Source organism: Microplitis mediator, chromosome 4 (assembly GCF_029852145.1).
Source record: "Microplitis mediator isolate UGA2020A chromosome 4, iyMicMedi2.1, whole genome shotgun sequence".
NCBI classification, from domain to species: Eukaryota; Metazoa; Arthropoda; class Insecta; order Hymenoptera; family Braconidae; genus Microplitis; species Microplitis mediator.
The window spans coordinates 638,858-654,230 of NC_079972.1; the positions used below are offsets into that span (position 1 = coordinate 638,858).

The following is a 15,373-nucleotide window of genomic DNA, read 5'->3' on the forward strand; positions in this document are numbered from 1 at the left end:
AGGAATGGTTCCTATAATTTATAGGAATACTTTCTATAATATTATGGGAATCATTCCTATAAATTATAGGAACCATTCCCATAATATTATGGGAATGGTTCCTATAATAGTATGGGAACTATTCCCATAATTTTATGGGAATGATTCCCATAATGCAATTGGAATGGTTCGTATACCATTATGGGAATCATTCCCATAATATTATGGGAATAGTTCCCATACTATTATAGGAACCAATCCTATAATATTATGGGAATGGTTCCCATATTATCATAAAAAAATTAATTTAAAGAAGTGCGGTAATCACTTCTACAATACACAGAAATATTATTAAACATAAAAACAAAAATTCAAACATTGAAAAAAAAAAATCGTATTTGGCAAAAAAACATTAAAATTTTTAACAAGAATTTTTTGTCAGCACAAAACATTCAAGAAAATTCAAATTTTGGGAAATTTCTACACTATTGTGCAAAAAAAAAATTTATGATATTATAGGGATGGTTCCCATAACATTATGGGAATAGTTCCCATAATATTATAGGAATAGTTCCTATACCAATATGGGAACCATTCCCATATCATTATGGGAACCATTCCCATAATGGTATGGGAATAGTTCCCATAATATATGGGAACCATCCCTATAGTGGTATAGGTACTATTCCCATACCATTATGGGGACCATTCCCATAATGCATAGCAAAATTTCCCATAATTTTCTTTCCGTGTAGTTTCCAATAATTCGAAAACTTGTTAATATTTTGGACAGTTTTGAATAATTTGAAAAATTCGAACTATTCGCACTCTCCTACCCATTTGTTTTATCAAGAATAATTTTCAAAGAAAATTTGATAATCGATTATTTTTTAATAAATTTTAATTTCGAGAATTCTCTACTGCGACATATAATTTTTCTACAAGATCTATAAGCTTGATAATTCTTCGAATTGTTTATCTTTTGTGGTTAAGTAAAGGAAAATCATTGATATTGTGCTGTAGAGGAATTTTACGCTTGAATTTGACATAATAAATTATTATGTTATTAAAAATACAACTTTCATATATTTGTGGGTTAATTTTTTTTTATCATCTTATTCGAAACTAGAGGGAGAGTGAATACATTGAATCCGCATAGTAGAGTAAATAGAAGATATTAAAGCTGTTTATAAGTTCTTGTGGTCATCGACACTGACTAATGAATCTCAACTCCCTGCAGCTAGATTGATAAATGGTCGATTTATGCGGGTGTGTTCCGTATGCTTGGGCTCGTTAGCACACGATACTCCTATAGCCAACATACAGAGTAAATAACTACTGATGTAGAGTCAGCAAGAGATGCCTTCAAGCAGCATTGCATACTCAACGGGTTAGTAATTACGTTGAAGAGATGGGACAAGAACATAATGTATTTTGCTCAGTACTGAATTCTAGACGAAGTGTCAATGAAAATTATGTTTAGAAAATTGTATAAGCTGTATATTTATGAGAAATTTTTATTTGAAATTGTAGATAATATTTTCCACGCGGAAAATTAAAAAATACTGTAAAAAAATTTTTGGTGTGAAAACGGTCCCCGAGGACTTTACACGGTGTCCTCGTTGTGAATTTATAGTGTAAAATTTTTTCGAAGAGCTCGAAAATGTATTCACGACAAAGTTTTCGAGCTCAAAGAGCTCGAAAACAGCGGGAGGTTTTAGGGCTGGCCCGCAGGGTCAACCGATAGACAGATTTTTTCTATTACATTGACAAATAATTTTAGTTAGGATGTGTACAAATGTACTCCTTTAAGTAGAATTCGATTATTGTTATATCGCCTAGAACGGTTACTTGAATGCAAGAACTTACTGGCAAAGCTTGGAAGGTCTTTTAATGTTCTGCTTTACCTCGAAAGCACTTATATTGTTTTTTTAGCGCCACAAGTCAAAGAGCCCCAGAGCGAGATCATTATTCTGAATTGTTTAAGACTGAAATAACATGCCCAGTAACGTTGTGTGTACTGCAAGCTTTCATACACAATCTCGCTATTTTTTTCTAATCTCTCGGCAAAATATTCTGCGCACAAGCTTGGAGATAGTGTACAGTCGAGATATGATTCATCAATATATGTTAATGTATTTCCAGTTAAATCAGGAAATTTAATGTACATTTTATTTAAAGTTTAAGATAATAAAATATACTCACGGATCATTCGTTTTTGGTAGCAGTGTCCCGAGTTCTTTGATCCTATCGTTGATATTAAATCTTCGTCTTCTCTCAACTGTAAAATAAAGATTATAAAATAGTTTTTTGATTTACTTATGTAAATGCTAATATGCAGTTTTTTTAGTCAATCAATTTAACATTCATCATACGGTGTCAAAAGGAATATCGATTATAGGGGAGGGCGAGGCAAAACGGGACGGGAAGGTGACAAAATGGAATAACCCAATATTTTTATAAAAAAAAGTTTGTATTCTAAACATTACAAAATCATTTTTTTAAAAATAATTGAGCATTGTCTTGAATTTTTTTTTTTTTAATGTTTTCGAAAAATTTTGTTTTCATAAAAAAATAGTATGAAATCCATTTAATTTTTTTCTTGTCAATTCACAATTTAAAAAAACTCCCAGTGTTAATTTACTTCAGATGTACTTCAATAATCGACTTGAAAATATTTACAATTTTTATAATTTTGAAACTAAATTAACTTTTAATAATTTTTTAATCTATTACTGCGAACAATATTAAACTGCTTTTTTAAAATATTATCTTTTGTGGAAATAAAACTAACTTAAATCTTTTGCTTTGAATTTAATAATAAATAGTGAATTACAAATAAAAAATTACCAAATTAAAGTTGGTAGTTAAATTTTTTTAAAAATCGAAACTGTCAGTCAAAATTGTTAATGACTAAAAACTATTGAACATTTTTAACTTCCCGCTAAGAAAATTGTAGATTTTCAAAAATTCGGGAAGTTACGGTTTTCATCCCGATTTCCGAAAATCGAGTTTTCATCAAGTGTCGACGTTTCGAGGTCCTAGGAAGCTATTCTGACTATTTTCAGAATGATGTCCGAGTGTATGTATGTGTGTGTGTGTGTGTGTGTGTGTGTGTGTGTGTGTGTGTGTGTGTGTGTGTGTGTGTGTGTGTGTGTGTGTTTAGGACAGTTTCCTGACAGAAATCCGTTTCAGGAAAAACGCAGTCGATTGGTAGCATCGAAACGGATTTCTGTCGAATCGTCACAAAACGCAGTCGATTGGTGATATCGATTTTTTGAACCCAATCCGGACTATGAAAAAATCCATTTGTTTATAACATTAGTGAACAAAAAAAAAACGTCTTTTGACGATACGACAAAAATTCGTTTCAGAAAAAATGCTGTCGATTGGTAGTATCAACAATTAATCGATTTTTTTTTTATTTTTCTATGATTTTTAATGTAAAAAACTTAAAAAAATTCCGGCCTATCAAGCATCTGACGCGATTTGGCGGAGAGAGAGCTCGCGCATAGGCAGTCGCTAGTGCGAGAGGGAGAGGTCCGAGCGCCGGCTCGTTTTTTTATTATATCTCGCGAAATATTCGAGATGCAAAAAAAGCATATGATACCTTTTTTGTGTATTTTTTTATTCTGAACATTTTTTTTCCTGTACACTGCCTCAACAAACCAGCGGTTCGGGAGTTATTTCGATTTAAACAATTAAATTGTTATAAACAATTGTTTGCACCACTTTTGAACAAAATGGACCCGATTTTCGTGATCCTTGGCCCAAAATACATAAGAAACAGTTGGATTTACCCGGTGCCAAAAAAATGTTTACGGGACTTCCTCTTCAGCCGATGGACTATATTGAAATAACAGAAATATGCCAATTTTCACTTTACAAGAGTCCAAAAAACTTTTGTAGCTCTTAGTTAGACCTTTCTATCACCACCGTCCATCTTACGGTATTAATAAAATTAATTATTTATATTTATTAGAAAATTTATTAAATTTATTTTGGAAAATTTGCATGATTTTATGTTATTTTTATCAATTTTGTACACTCTGATTGCAAGGTTCGGATAGATATCTAGTGTTATAGACAAAAACACATACAGAAAATTTAATCCGCCGTGTAGCTGAACACGTGGAAAAAAGTTTAATTCTAGATATTTACGGAGCCCCACTTCTAGTCCATTACCAATTTATCTCCACCAGTTTCTTCTCCCACCACCGTAATATTAGAATGAGCTCATGCGTCATTCAATTTTCGCATGTGCCAAACCAACATTTAAAGGGAGGGGGAAGAAACCGTGGTGGGAAAAAAGTCCCAAGTTTTCATCGGGACGACTATAAACACCCCGAGACAAACTCATAGTTTAGAGTGCGTTCATTTAAAAGTCGGACTTATGAAAGTGTTGTGATCAAGATGTCGATAATTACGAAAAATCATTTGATGTCTGCAGCCTTCGAAGACGATACTAAAGAGTTGAAAAAATTATTAAAGTCATCAAAGTTGTCTCAACTCCCTGTTCTTCGTGGTGGTTATGATTTCCTGAAAATGGCAGTTAGACGGAAACTTGTGAAAGCAGCTGAATTATTGTCTAAGAAAATAAAAATATCAAATAAAGCAAAATGTGATCGTCCATCAAATTTTCTGCTCCACGATGCCGTTCGATTACGACAGTTTAAAGTTGTTAAAATACTTGTAAGTAGAGGCGCAGACGTAAATTCACGTATAAGAAATGGGATGACTCCTCTACATATTGCATCCAGGTATGGATGTCTCAAGATAATGGATCATCTTCTAAAAAACGGTGCGGATGTAAACTCAAGATGTACAGGACCATATTTTCTTGGGTACACACCACTACACTTTGCCTGCCAATCAAATAAACTGAAATGCGCAAAGTTACTCATTAAAAACAATGCAACTGTGGTTCCAACAAACTGTGAAGACATTCATCCGATCCATATTTCAACGTGTTTCCTTATGTTTAAAATAACGGCTCTGTTATTAAAGTACGGTGCTTATGTTAGTGTTGATGTTCGATTTGATGAGAAATATTACTCCATTGAAGGCTTTGTTTTTGATAAAAGTAATAATTATAAAAAGGTACTAGAAGATACATACATTTATGCGCCCGAAAATTTCACTTTACTACATTACGCAGTTTTTCGTAATGCTGCATCTATTGCAAAATTACTATTAAAATATGACGCTGATCCAGATCTTTCAAGTGAATGTGGCGTTAATCCATTACTAGTTGCCGTAACAAATTCTAACCTTCAGATGGTTAAGCTTTTATTGGACAATGGAGCTGCTATTAAACGCGATGCCGATAAACCCACAATAACCTATTTTGTGCTCGTCTCTGATAGAATTGTCAATTCACTTTATTGTAAACACGAATATAGTTTGGCAAATGATAAATTAGAAATTATCAAGCTGCTAATACATGCAGGAGCAATTTCTGATAATCCAGAGTTCGGGAAGAATTTGCTTAATCGGAGTATTTACTGCGGATACAGAGACATTGCTAATTATCTTATGAACTGTACTCATTACAATTATTATAATACAGATGATCGGGGACTCGATCTTGTTCCTTTTAAAGAAGACAAAGTTACGCCAGATATTGCCGAAGACACGGAGTACATCACGAAACGAAAACTCGAAATTAAAGAGCTTGCTTACGATGTGATATACCAAAAGTTATTAAGATTTTCCATTGGTGTTATTGAGGGGCCAAAATTTGATCCAAACGATATACTTAGAGTGGGAAATAGAATTGAAGTCACTGTTGAAGAACATAAAAGTAGACTTCTTAAAATGTGGGCAGAAATTCGAGGGATCGCGAAGAACCTAACTTGTGAAAAAATTTGTGACACTACAGTTTCACTTTTCGATATTCTCACCTGGAGGATGGACAAATTAGTTAAGTTTGCATCTAATGAGAATGTTAGAACGTTATGTTTGGATAATTATAAAGAAAAATATTCTATGCACTATTTTAGGCTTAAAACACGCTTATGGATCGCTACTTACAAAAGCAAGAAAATAGAAAAGTGTAATAATATGCTTTATTCCTTCTTTAATAATGAATTGCCATATGACTGCTATGAAAAAATCACCTCGTATTTAACTTGTGATGATTTAATATATAAATTAAATTTTGGAAATCAATAAAAAACACAAAAAAACGAAAAATAATTGCTTCCTTTATTTTTATTCCCAACTGCCCGGGTAAAAAAAATTATATATATAATTATATCGCGTTAGTAATGCCAAAAGGGCGTATAAAAAAAATTTTTTTTCCAATCAACTTGGGAATGGTAGAACAGTATCAATTTAGAAAACAACGAAAAATTTTTTTTTACGCGCCCTTTTGGCATTAGTAATGCGAAATGTGAAAAAAAAAAGCCGGCTATAATTACTTAAAAAGTAATTAAAGGGACTTATTGCCTCTTAGAATGCATGTATTTAGCAGAAAATTTTTAAATTCAAGTTTTGAAATTAAGTGGATTAAAAAGTAATTAAAGGGACTCATTGTCTTGTAGAATTCATGTATTTTGCAGAAAATTCTTAAATCCAGGCTTTAAAATTTAATGGATTTCATATAGAGGAGGGTGGGGCAGAGCGGCCCCAGAGAAATTTTGATCAAAAAAAAAATTTTTTTTTTTCCGCCTAATTACTATATGTCCGATATGTTTGCGCATTTTTACCCCTACGCATGACATTTGGGGCAAAATGGACAAGCCCAAAATTTTGAAAAAGTGATTTTTTCATATTTTTATCGTCAAATTAAAAAAAAATGATTATAATTCCACATTTCTAGCCCTACGCATAACACCTGGGGCAAAATGGACCAGCCGAAACTTCCGAAAAAATTATTTTTTCATATTTTTCGGCCGTTTCTCTATGTAAGAGGCAAATTTGGTCACTAAAAATTTATAAAAATTAAATTTTTTTTTTTAGTTGATAAATTTTTGAAATAAAGTAAAATTATAGAATTGATTTTTTTTTCATTAAATAACAATTAGTAATTAAGGTAATCGAGAGTGAACGATTTTTTACGCTTTAAAAAATTTTTTCCGAGTAATATAAAACCAAAAATAGTTGTCAAGAGAAAGAAATACATCCTTAATGATGAAAACAATTTAAAAAAAAAAAACGAAAAAAAAAATTTTTTTATCACTTTTTGGAGGGGGGCCGCTCTGCCCCACAAAAAAAAAAAAAATTTTTTTCAGAATTTTGGCAAAATGTCCATAAATTTGTTCGAAATAGGACAAAAGTAAAGTGATCTTATGGTTGAAAGCCACAAAAAATAATAATTGGCTTAGGGGGGCCGCTCTGCCCCACCCTCCTCTAATGAAACCCATAATTACATTCGTCATTAACTATTTGCCTTTTAGAATAAATCTATTTTAGAGCTGATGTCTGTAAATGTATCTAATGTATATACAGAAATTATTATTCAAATATAACAACTTGTTTCATTTTAAAATTGTTAAATTAATTTATTGGATATTACAAGTCTTCCAAACCGAGTGCATTTTACAGCCAACTGTAATTTGAGTCTGAACACATAATAAGTCCATACGGAAAAAATACATAACTGGATATATATTTTTTTCGTATGGGAGTTAGCTTGTAAAACTCTAGTAACAATATTTTAAGCGTTCATTGTTCCTACAATCGTTAGGATTTTTTTGGTACTACAATGAACTTAATGATCCTCAGTAACGAAGGGTCGTAAGCCACTTATACCTGGCTAAAAATATATTCCCTGAAATCAATTTAGTTCTTAAAATTTAATTACTTTAATCTTTCGTCTGATATATATCTATAGATTTGCTGATAAATTTTACCGTGTCAAGACTAACTATTATCCTTGTTTTTTTTTTTAATTGTTGGCAGCATAAATGCACGAAAATTCGCTGCTTTTCGAGTTTAGGCGAACTTGGAGCAAATTGAGGGGCCTCGTCACGTCCGATTATGTACCGACGCTATAGTACGCACCCAAAATCATATTAGAAACTAAAAATCTGCGTTGACCCGCATGGAAAAGCTACACAGAAAAAAAAAAATCTTGACTCAAGAAAATTTTTCTTCGACCAAGAACTTTTTCAGCGAGTGGAATGAAAACCGAAAATTTCTTGAAAGAAGTGAAATAATTTCTTGAATTTTAAATCTTCAATTAAGAAAAAAAATTCTTAAGCCAATACATATTTCATACTTGGTCCAATAATAGAATTACTTGTTTTAAAAACTTGCAGTTTTTAGTTTAATAATAATTTTTCTTAATCTGAGTATGATACTTACTTAAACCAAGAAATAAAAATATTTAGTTCGAGAAAGTTATACACTTAATTAAAGAACTATGATGTTTTGAAACAATAAACGGTACGAACTCGAACTAAAAATAAAGGGAGTTGATTCAAGAAATTTAAACTCTTGGTTTGAGCATAGTGTACTTCTCTGACCAATCACACGAAAAATCTCAAACGAAGATTACTAGAGTCTCAAGCCAAGAAAGTTTTCTCTTGGATTCTCACTCATAGGTGCTCCCTCCTTCGCACCCGAAGGAATGAATACTCCCCACTCTCTCTCTTTCTCACACTAGCGCAGCAAATGGATTTTGAGTTCACCTTTTTATTTTAAATAAATTAAAAATTAAATAACCAAATTATATTATTATAATAAATTAATTGATTAATGTAATTATATAATATTGAATAATTTCTCAATTTTTTTTGTAATTAAATTTGTTTTTTTTTTTTTTTTTAACTTTTTTATATTTATGTCGAAATTCATTTATGAATGATTCATACAATCCGTTCAGTATTTTGGTAAAATGTCAAAACTAACATTTTTCTAAATTATTGGCGATAACATTTGTAATATTAATTCTGGGTTTAGAATTTAAAAATGTGACTGACCATAAGCCAGTGGGGTTCAGTATATGTGGGCAAAGTAAACGTAGCCTAGCAAAGGCTGGAATGGCTTAGTTGGTAAAGCTCTCGCGTGACGCCGAATCGATCTGGGTTCGATTCCTCGATTAAGCGATAATTGTTTTTTCTCAATTTGTTTAAATATTTAGCTTATTGCGAAACTTGCCCCCATCCCTTATAAATGCTTTCTGATACAGTATTTATTTGCTTCACAGCATTGTTTGTAATATTTAAACAAAAAAAAAATTGTTCATTAAAAAAATGAAACAAAAAAAAAATAAATTTTTTTAGCTCGATATATTTATTTGCTTAAGTAAAGAAATTAATTTCTTGGCTGAAAATTTTTTTTTTGTTTGCGACAAATGAAAAAATTCTTGGCCCAAGAAAGTTTCTTCTTGGTTTAAAAAATTTTTTTTCTTAGTCCAAAAACTTTTTTTTTTAGCTCAAGACATTGCTTCTTGACTCGATAAGGTAACAGTCTTTAGACAAGAAACAAATTTCTCGAGTTAAAAACAAACTTTCTTGGCCCGAGAAAATAATGCTTTAAACCAAGAACAAACTTTCTTGGGCCAAGAAAGTTTGTTCTTGGTTTAAAACATTATTTTTCATGGTTCAAAAACTTTTTCGTTTCAGCTCAAAATATTTTTTCTTGACTTAAAAACGTAACAATTTTCAGCCAAAAAAAAAATTTGTTGAATTGAAAAAAAAATCTTCTCGAACCAAAAAATAAATTTTTGGGACCAAGAAATTTTTTTCTTGGTTTAAGGGGTTAGGGGTAGTCAGAATTTTCAAAAAATCGATTTTTTTTTTTTTGCATTTTCTTAAAGTATAATATTTTTAAAATATTGTGTGAAAATTTGAAGTGAATCCGACAAATTCTTTTCGAGTTATTTAACAATGACCAAAGGACGCTCGGGTGCTACGTGGCATTCGAGAGCAGGTAGCTAGAAACAGCTGCAAGCAACCGACCTTTCGGGTTTCATTGTCATGAATATCTCCCCATTTTAATGTATGTATAATTATATATATATATATATATATATATATATATATATATATATATAAATCCTTCTACATATATTCACAATTTGTAGGTAGTACAAGAACTGAAAAATAATTTTTGGTTGCCAGTATACCTGTAGTCGTTGCACTGATCAGTCGATAGTTTTGTGATAAATTATTTCTCAAGTGAATTAAATTATTAACCATGGGACGTGATTCTAGAAAGGTTTCAAGAGAACTTCGGAGTTCTGAAAAAATTAATAAGTCGCGTTCAGTCAAAAGAAAGAATGTTTTTAATCCGAAAACAGCCGAACGTGATGAAAGTATTCAGAGTACATCTTCTAAAAAATTAAAACAAAACACTGAAGATGATGTACCTGAAGACAGCAGTACTGAATTTCGAATAATAAATTTGATGAAATTCGAGTGATGAAAAACCGAATCATGATATGTGTCCAAAAGGCGAAGAATCTTGGTGCTCTTACCAGCGCGCTGAAGCAAGAGGAGAGCTTGATACCTATTCTCACGATTATTCTCCCTTACCTTCTGATGTTTTAAAAGCTATCAAGCCTATATACGAAGGTCTTAGTAATGAAAATTTACTTTCAAGATGTGTAGGTGGATTCAATCAGAATAATAATGAAAGCTTTAACCAACTAGTATGGAAAATATGCCCAAAAACGGTAAATACTAGTTTTACTGTCGTACAAATAGCTGCATACGTTGCTATGTGTATATTTAATGAGGGTATAAATTCAGTATTAGTCTTGATGAATACACTAGGACTTAATTGTGGGCCTAATTCTCATCGGTATGCAGAAAGAATGGATGCTGCACGTATCAAAGTAGCAGATAAGCGCGCTAATGATAACACCCGAGAAGGTCGATTGCAACGTAGGCACCAGCAAATCAATATTTTGGAAGCTGCTATGACGGCTGAAGAGCTATTATATGGTCCAGGAATAGATGACTCAGTGTAAGTTATTAAATAATTCTTATAATTCGACATAAATCCATAGCAAAACTTTAAATGCGTTTTTCTCAAAACTATGTTTTCTGAACTGGTGATCACTGTAACTTAAAAACTGCTCGGTAGATTTCAATAAAATTTATTGTACTTTTGAAATACATTAAAAACTCGTGCCTGATCGAAGGATTTTTTTTTTTTTCAAAAATTTCGATTTTTTTTTAACAATAAACTGTCGGTTTTTTTCTCGAAAATTTGAAAAAAATTTCCTGAGGCCGCCATTTTGTTAATTTCGAAAAAAAAAAAAAAAGCTTCGATCAGGCACAAGATTATCTATTAATAAAACTAATTTTTCTTGTCCGATTGATTTTAGATGAATCTCCAAGGACTTATGATGATCACCGCAAAGGACTTCGGGAGGAACGGGCTCTACAAAAACAGCGATAACTTTTTGAATTATTAATTTTTTTTTTTGAAATTTTCGTGAAGTCAAATCGAAACGTGTTCTAATAAAGCTATGTTTTTATTTTTGTCAAATAAAGTAATTAACTACAAAAAAAAAATTATTGAAAATCATCATTTTTTCAGGCCTCTGAGTACCCCTAACCCCTTAAAGAATTTATGTTTTAGACTAAGAAAATTATGTCTTCCGCGAAGGAAATAATTTCTTGATCCAAATAATTTTTTTACTTCAATAAAGTAAGAAATTTTGCTTGGTTTAAGAAAAAAATTTCGAAGACATTTTATTTCTTGTTTCAAGATTTCCTTTTTTTCTGTGTATATATTGTTAAAAGTATATAACAAAATATATGGTGAATATGTGATAAATGTATAGCGGCAAAAATATCTATATTGAAAAATATATGTTTTTTACATATATTGGATTATATATTTATCATAATATATTTACTTGTATATAATGTTTTGTATTATTCGATATATATTATTATCTATAATGCTCAATATATTCTTATCATATATGGATAGTATATATAGAATTTATAAGTATAATATAATAAACTTGATATATATAGCCATATATTTTGACTCATATAATTAGTGGTATATGGTCTCTATATAATTGATTATATATGAAAGAATTTATATGATTAAATATATGGTTCGCGGTATATTGGAATTATATTTTTCCAGTATATTAAAACTTATATTTTTCGCAATATATTGAAAATTTTATTTTTTCAATATACTTTTGCAATTTCTACACAATTCTACAAAAAAAAGTCAAATTTATTATTTTTTCTCTGTCTTTTCATTGACCTTATATATACTGGCAATAACCTAAGAAAAGTAAAAAAAGTGCCATATATTTTACAATATATTGGAAACCATATATTTTGCAATATATTGGAAAACATATATAAAAAATATAAAAAATACTATATATTAATTAATATACTACTTTCAATATAATATATCAATGTAAAAAAGATATATTAAAATATATATGTAAAACATACATAAAAAGTCATATATTGATAAATATATTGATAATATATTTTAGCAATATATTTTTTTCAATATATTATCATATATTAATACGGCAAAAATATAAATATTATTTTATATATTGTACAATAAATCACATTATAATATTCATATATTCTATCATATATGTTTTCACATATAAAGTTTTTTCATGCGGGGAATGCTAGCTCAAACGTTAAAATCGGTTTACTAGTTCAAAAGATATCGGCGATGAAATATTAAAACGATAAAAATTGTCTTTATTTTTACAGGATAGTTTACTATATGAATTTCAAATGTACCTCAAATTAAACCGATCTACCAGTGAAATGTATATACTGTCGGTCTAGTCGTTTTTTGAGCTCGAAGAGCTTAAAAATTTACCAATAATAATGTTTTCAAGCTCTCTGAGCTTGAAAACAGCGGGAAGTTTTTGGGCTGGCCTACAGGGTCAACCGATGTCCAGATTTTTTTTTCCTTCCCTTGCATCTAATAATTATGTGAAACAAATGAAATAAATATATTGAAGCAGAAATCAATGTAAGTGACTCAAATAAGGATTTAAATTAATTTCGACACAGATCAGAGCCTTAATATATAAAGTTTCCGAAAAAAATGTTAAAAACGGTGTTTTTTCAATTTTTTCGTTGATAATATTATTTTAACTAAAGAACGACTTGCATCACTTAATATGGGGATTGAGAAAAACCATGAAGACAAAGAATTGGTATGATTTTAAACAAATTTCATTACATTATATTACGATTTATCCGAAAAAATAGCATAAAGTGTTTTTTGTAAACTTTTCATCATCGATATCTTCTGAAACAAGTAATCGGTGTTGCTGTTCAATGTGGCAATCGGCGCGTTTTATTGAGTTCTAGAGCTGATAAAATTCTTGATGTGATTGGTTCAAGATATTTGTGAAAAACAATATTGCACTATTTCTTTCGCCATCGATATCTCTCGAATGAATTAACCGTTGAAGATGATTGAGGCGACGTTCGACGCGTTTCATTGAGTTCCAGAGCTGATTATAGATTTTGGAATCAATCAATCGAGCCATTTCTCAAAAATTTCACAACAATTAAAAAAATCTGTCTATCGGTTGACCCTGCGGGCCAGCCCCAAAACTTCCCGCTGTTTTCGAGCTCTTTGAGCTCGAAAACATTGTTGTAAGTACATTTTCGAGCTCTTCGAGCTCGAAAATACTATTGTATCCCATTCTTTCCGAAAAAAACCATTTTTAGCATTTCTTTCTCCCACGATATCTCACGAACGAATTGACCGATTTCGGTGGTTGAGGCGGCAATCGACGTGTTTTATTAAGTTCTAAAGCTGATTAGATTTTGAAGTCGATCGTTCGAGTCGTTTCTGAGAAATCAATAAAAAACTAAAAAAAAAAAAAATTTTCTTTCCGTAATTCGCCAATATTTTCGAATCTACTTGATCAAATGATCTGAAATTTTCAGAAAAGTTGATGGCCAACAAACTCTTTCGATTGCCGCCTTAACCATCCAAATCGGTTCATTAGTTAAAAAGTTATAGACCGGTCAGACACACACACATACATACATACAGACACTCGGGCATCATTCTAAAAATAGTCAGAATAACTTCCTAAGACCTTAGAACGTCGACATCTGATGAAATTTCGATTTTCGGAAATCGGAGTGAAAACAATAACTTCCCAATTTTTCGAAAATCGTCGATTTTCTTAGCGGGAAGTTAAAAACAATATTTTTTTCCTTTTTTGTATTTCTTCTATATCTTAGAGTTTATTTGATCGATCGATCTGAAATTTCTAGGAAAGTTGACGGCCAACAAACTTTTTCGATTGCCGCAAGAACCATCTCAATCGGTCAGTTCATTAAAAAGATTTGAAGTGCTTCCATCCATATATACACACACATACACATACACATACACAGATACATAGGGACAATCGGACATCATTCTGAAAATAGTCAGAATAGCTTCCTAGGACCTTAAAACGTCGACATCTGATGAAAACTCGATTTTCGAAAATCGGGGTCAAAAAAATAACTTCCTTTTTTTTTGAAAATTTTCAATTTTCTTAGCTGGAAGTTAAAAACAACGATTTAATATATTAAGGTCCCTGAAAACTTAATGTTTTTCTAAGTATCCCGTTTTGCCCCCCCCCCCCTCCTCCCCTGCCATATGCAAGTATATTTTTTTAAATTTTTTGCAAAGTTAAGAATTATATTTGGATCTATAAAAATTCAATAAGCAGTTGATATACGTAAATTCTGTTCACGTGTTGTTCTTCATACTTTTATTCAGTTTGAAAAAAAAAAAAGAAAAAAAAAAGACAATTTGAGAAAGAAAAGAATGTACGTGCACCTCTACGGTAACTTGTTATCAATCTATAAGCTCGCAGCATGAACGTGAGATTTTGTGGAGCTATGGGACAGCAAATATTTTTGATCGATCGACAATTGCCAGATGAATATATCACAAGCATTTTCCCATTTCATCAATATGTACATTTGGTTATCTGCATGAATAAAAGTTACAGAGCAATGTTCACATCTCTGTATGATTTAAATTGATCTCCCGCTCAATTTCAACGTGTTTAAATTATTTTTGTACATAAAAAATATACTAAAAAGAATGATATAAATTTCACATGGAGATCCATTTTGATCATAAACATAATCGAAATATATATTTTTTTAAAATTTTGTTAACGGAAACTTAAAAATAATATTTTCTGAAAATTATTAAAATTTTTTAAAAATTCACATTCTATTAAAAGTGACGTTAGAGAGCTTGGCTCTTTTGTTTACTCGTCTAAATTATCAATAAATAATTTTTTCTTAAAAAAAAACCCGACGTATTTTGACAGCTCGACTCTTCCTTCTTGTTCAAGTTTTCAATTAAAAAATTCTAGATGATTCTATTTTCTTTTGAACCTGAAAGCTCCGTTATCTTCAACTGTTTTGCGTGATGCACGTTACGTCTCTCTACTATCGTTCTC

General features: G+C 30.8%; 2 protein-coding genes across 6 annotated transcripts in view; one reads left to right on the top strand and one right to left on the bottom strand.

The window, feature by feature from the left end:
* LOC130666344 (microphthalmia-associated transcription factor) overlaps positions 1 to 15,373 on the bottom strand; it is a 142,172-nt gene that overhangs the window by 6,022 nt on the left and 120,777 nt on the right. For all 4 annotated transcript variants that reach the window (XM_057467224.1, XM_057467222.1, XM_057467223.1 and 1 more), the window contains exon 5: positions 2,185 to 2,260. In XM_057467224.1, the coding sequence (XP_057323207.1) occupies positions 2,185 to 2,260 (76 nt within the window). The remainder of the gene's footprint in view (positions 1 to 2,184; positions 2,261 to 15,373) is intronic.
* Positions 9,697 to 11,491, top strand: LOC130666346 (uncharacterized). 2 transcript variants are annotated; one of them, XM_057467228.1, is made up of 3 exons: positions 9,697 to 9,927; positions 10,013 to 10,896; positions 11,261 to 11,491. In XM_057467228.1, exons 2-3 carry the CDS (start codon positions 10,370 to 10,372, stop codon positions 11,262 to 11,264), a joined length of 531 nt encoding a protein of 176 aa, XP_057323211.1. In that variant the 5' UTR covers positions 9,697 to 9,927; positions 10,013 to 10,369; the 3' UTR covers positions 11,265 to 11,491. The 2 variants fall into 2 exon arrangements, with proteins under 2 accessions (XP_057323211.1, XP_057323212.1); XM_057467229.1 differs by lacking the exon at positions 9,697 to 9,927 and having other exon boundaries at positions 10,004 to 10,896.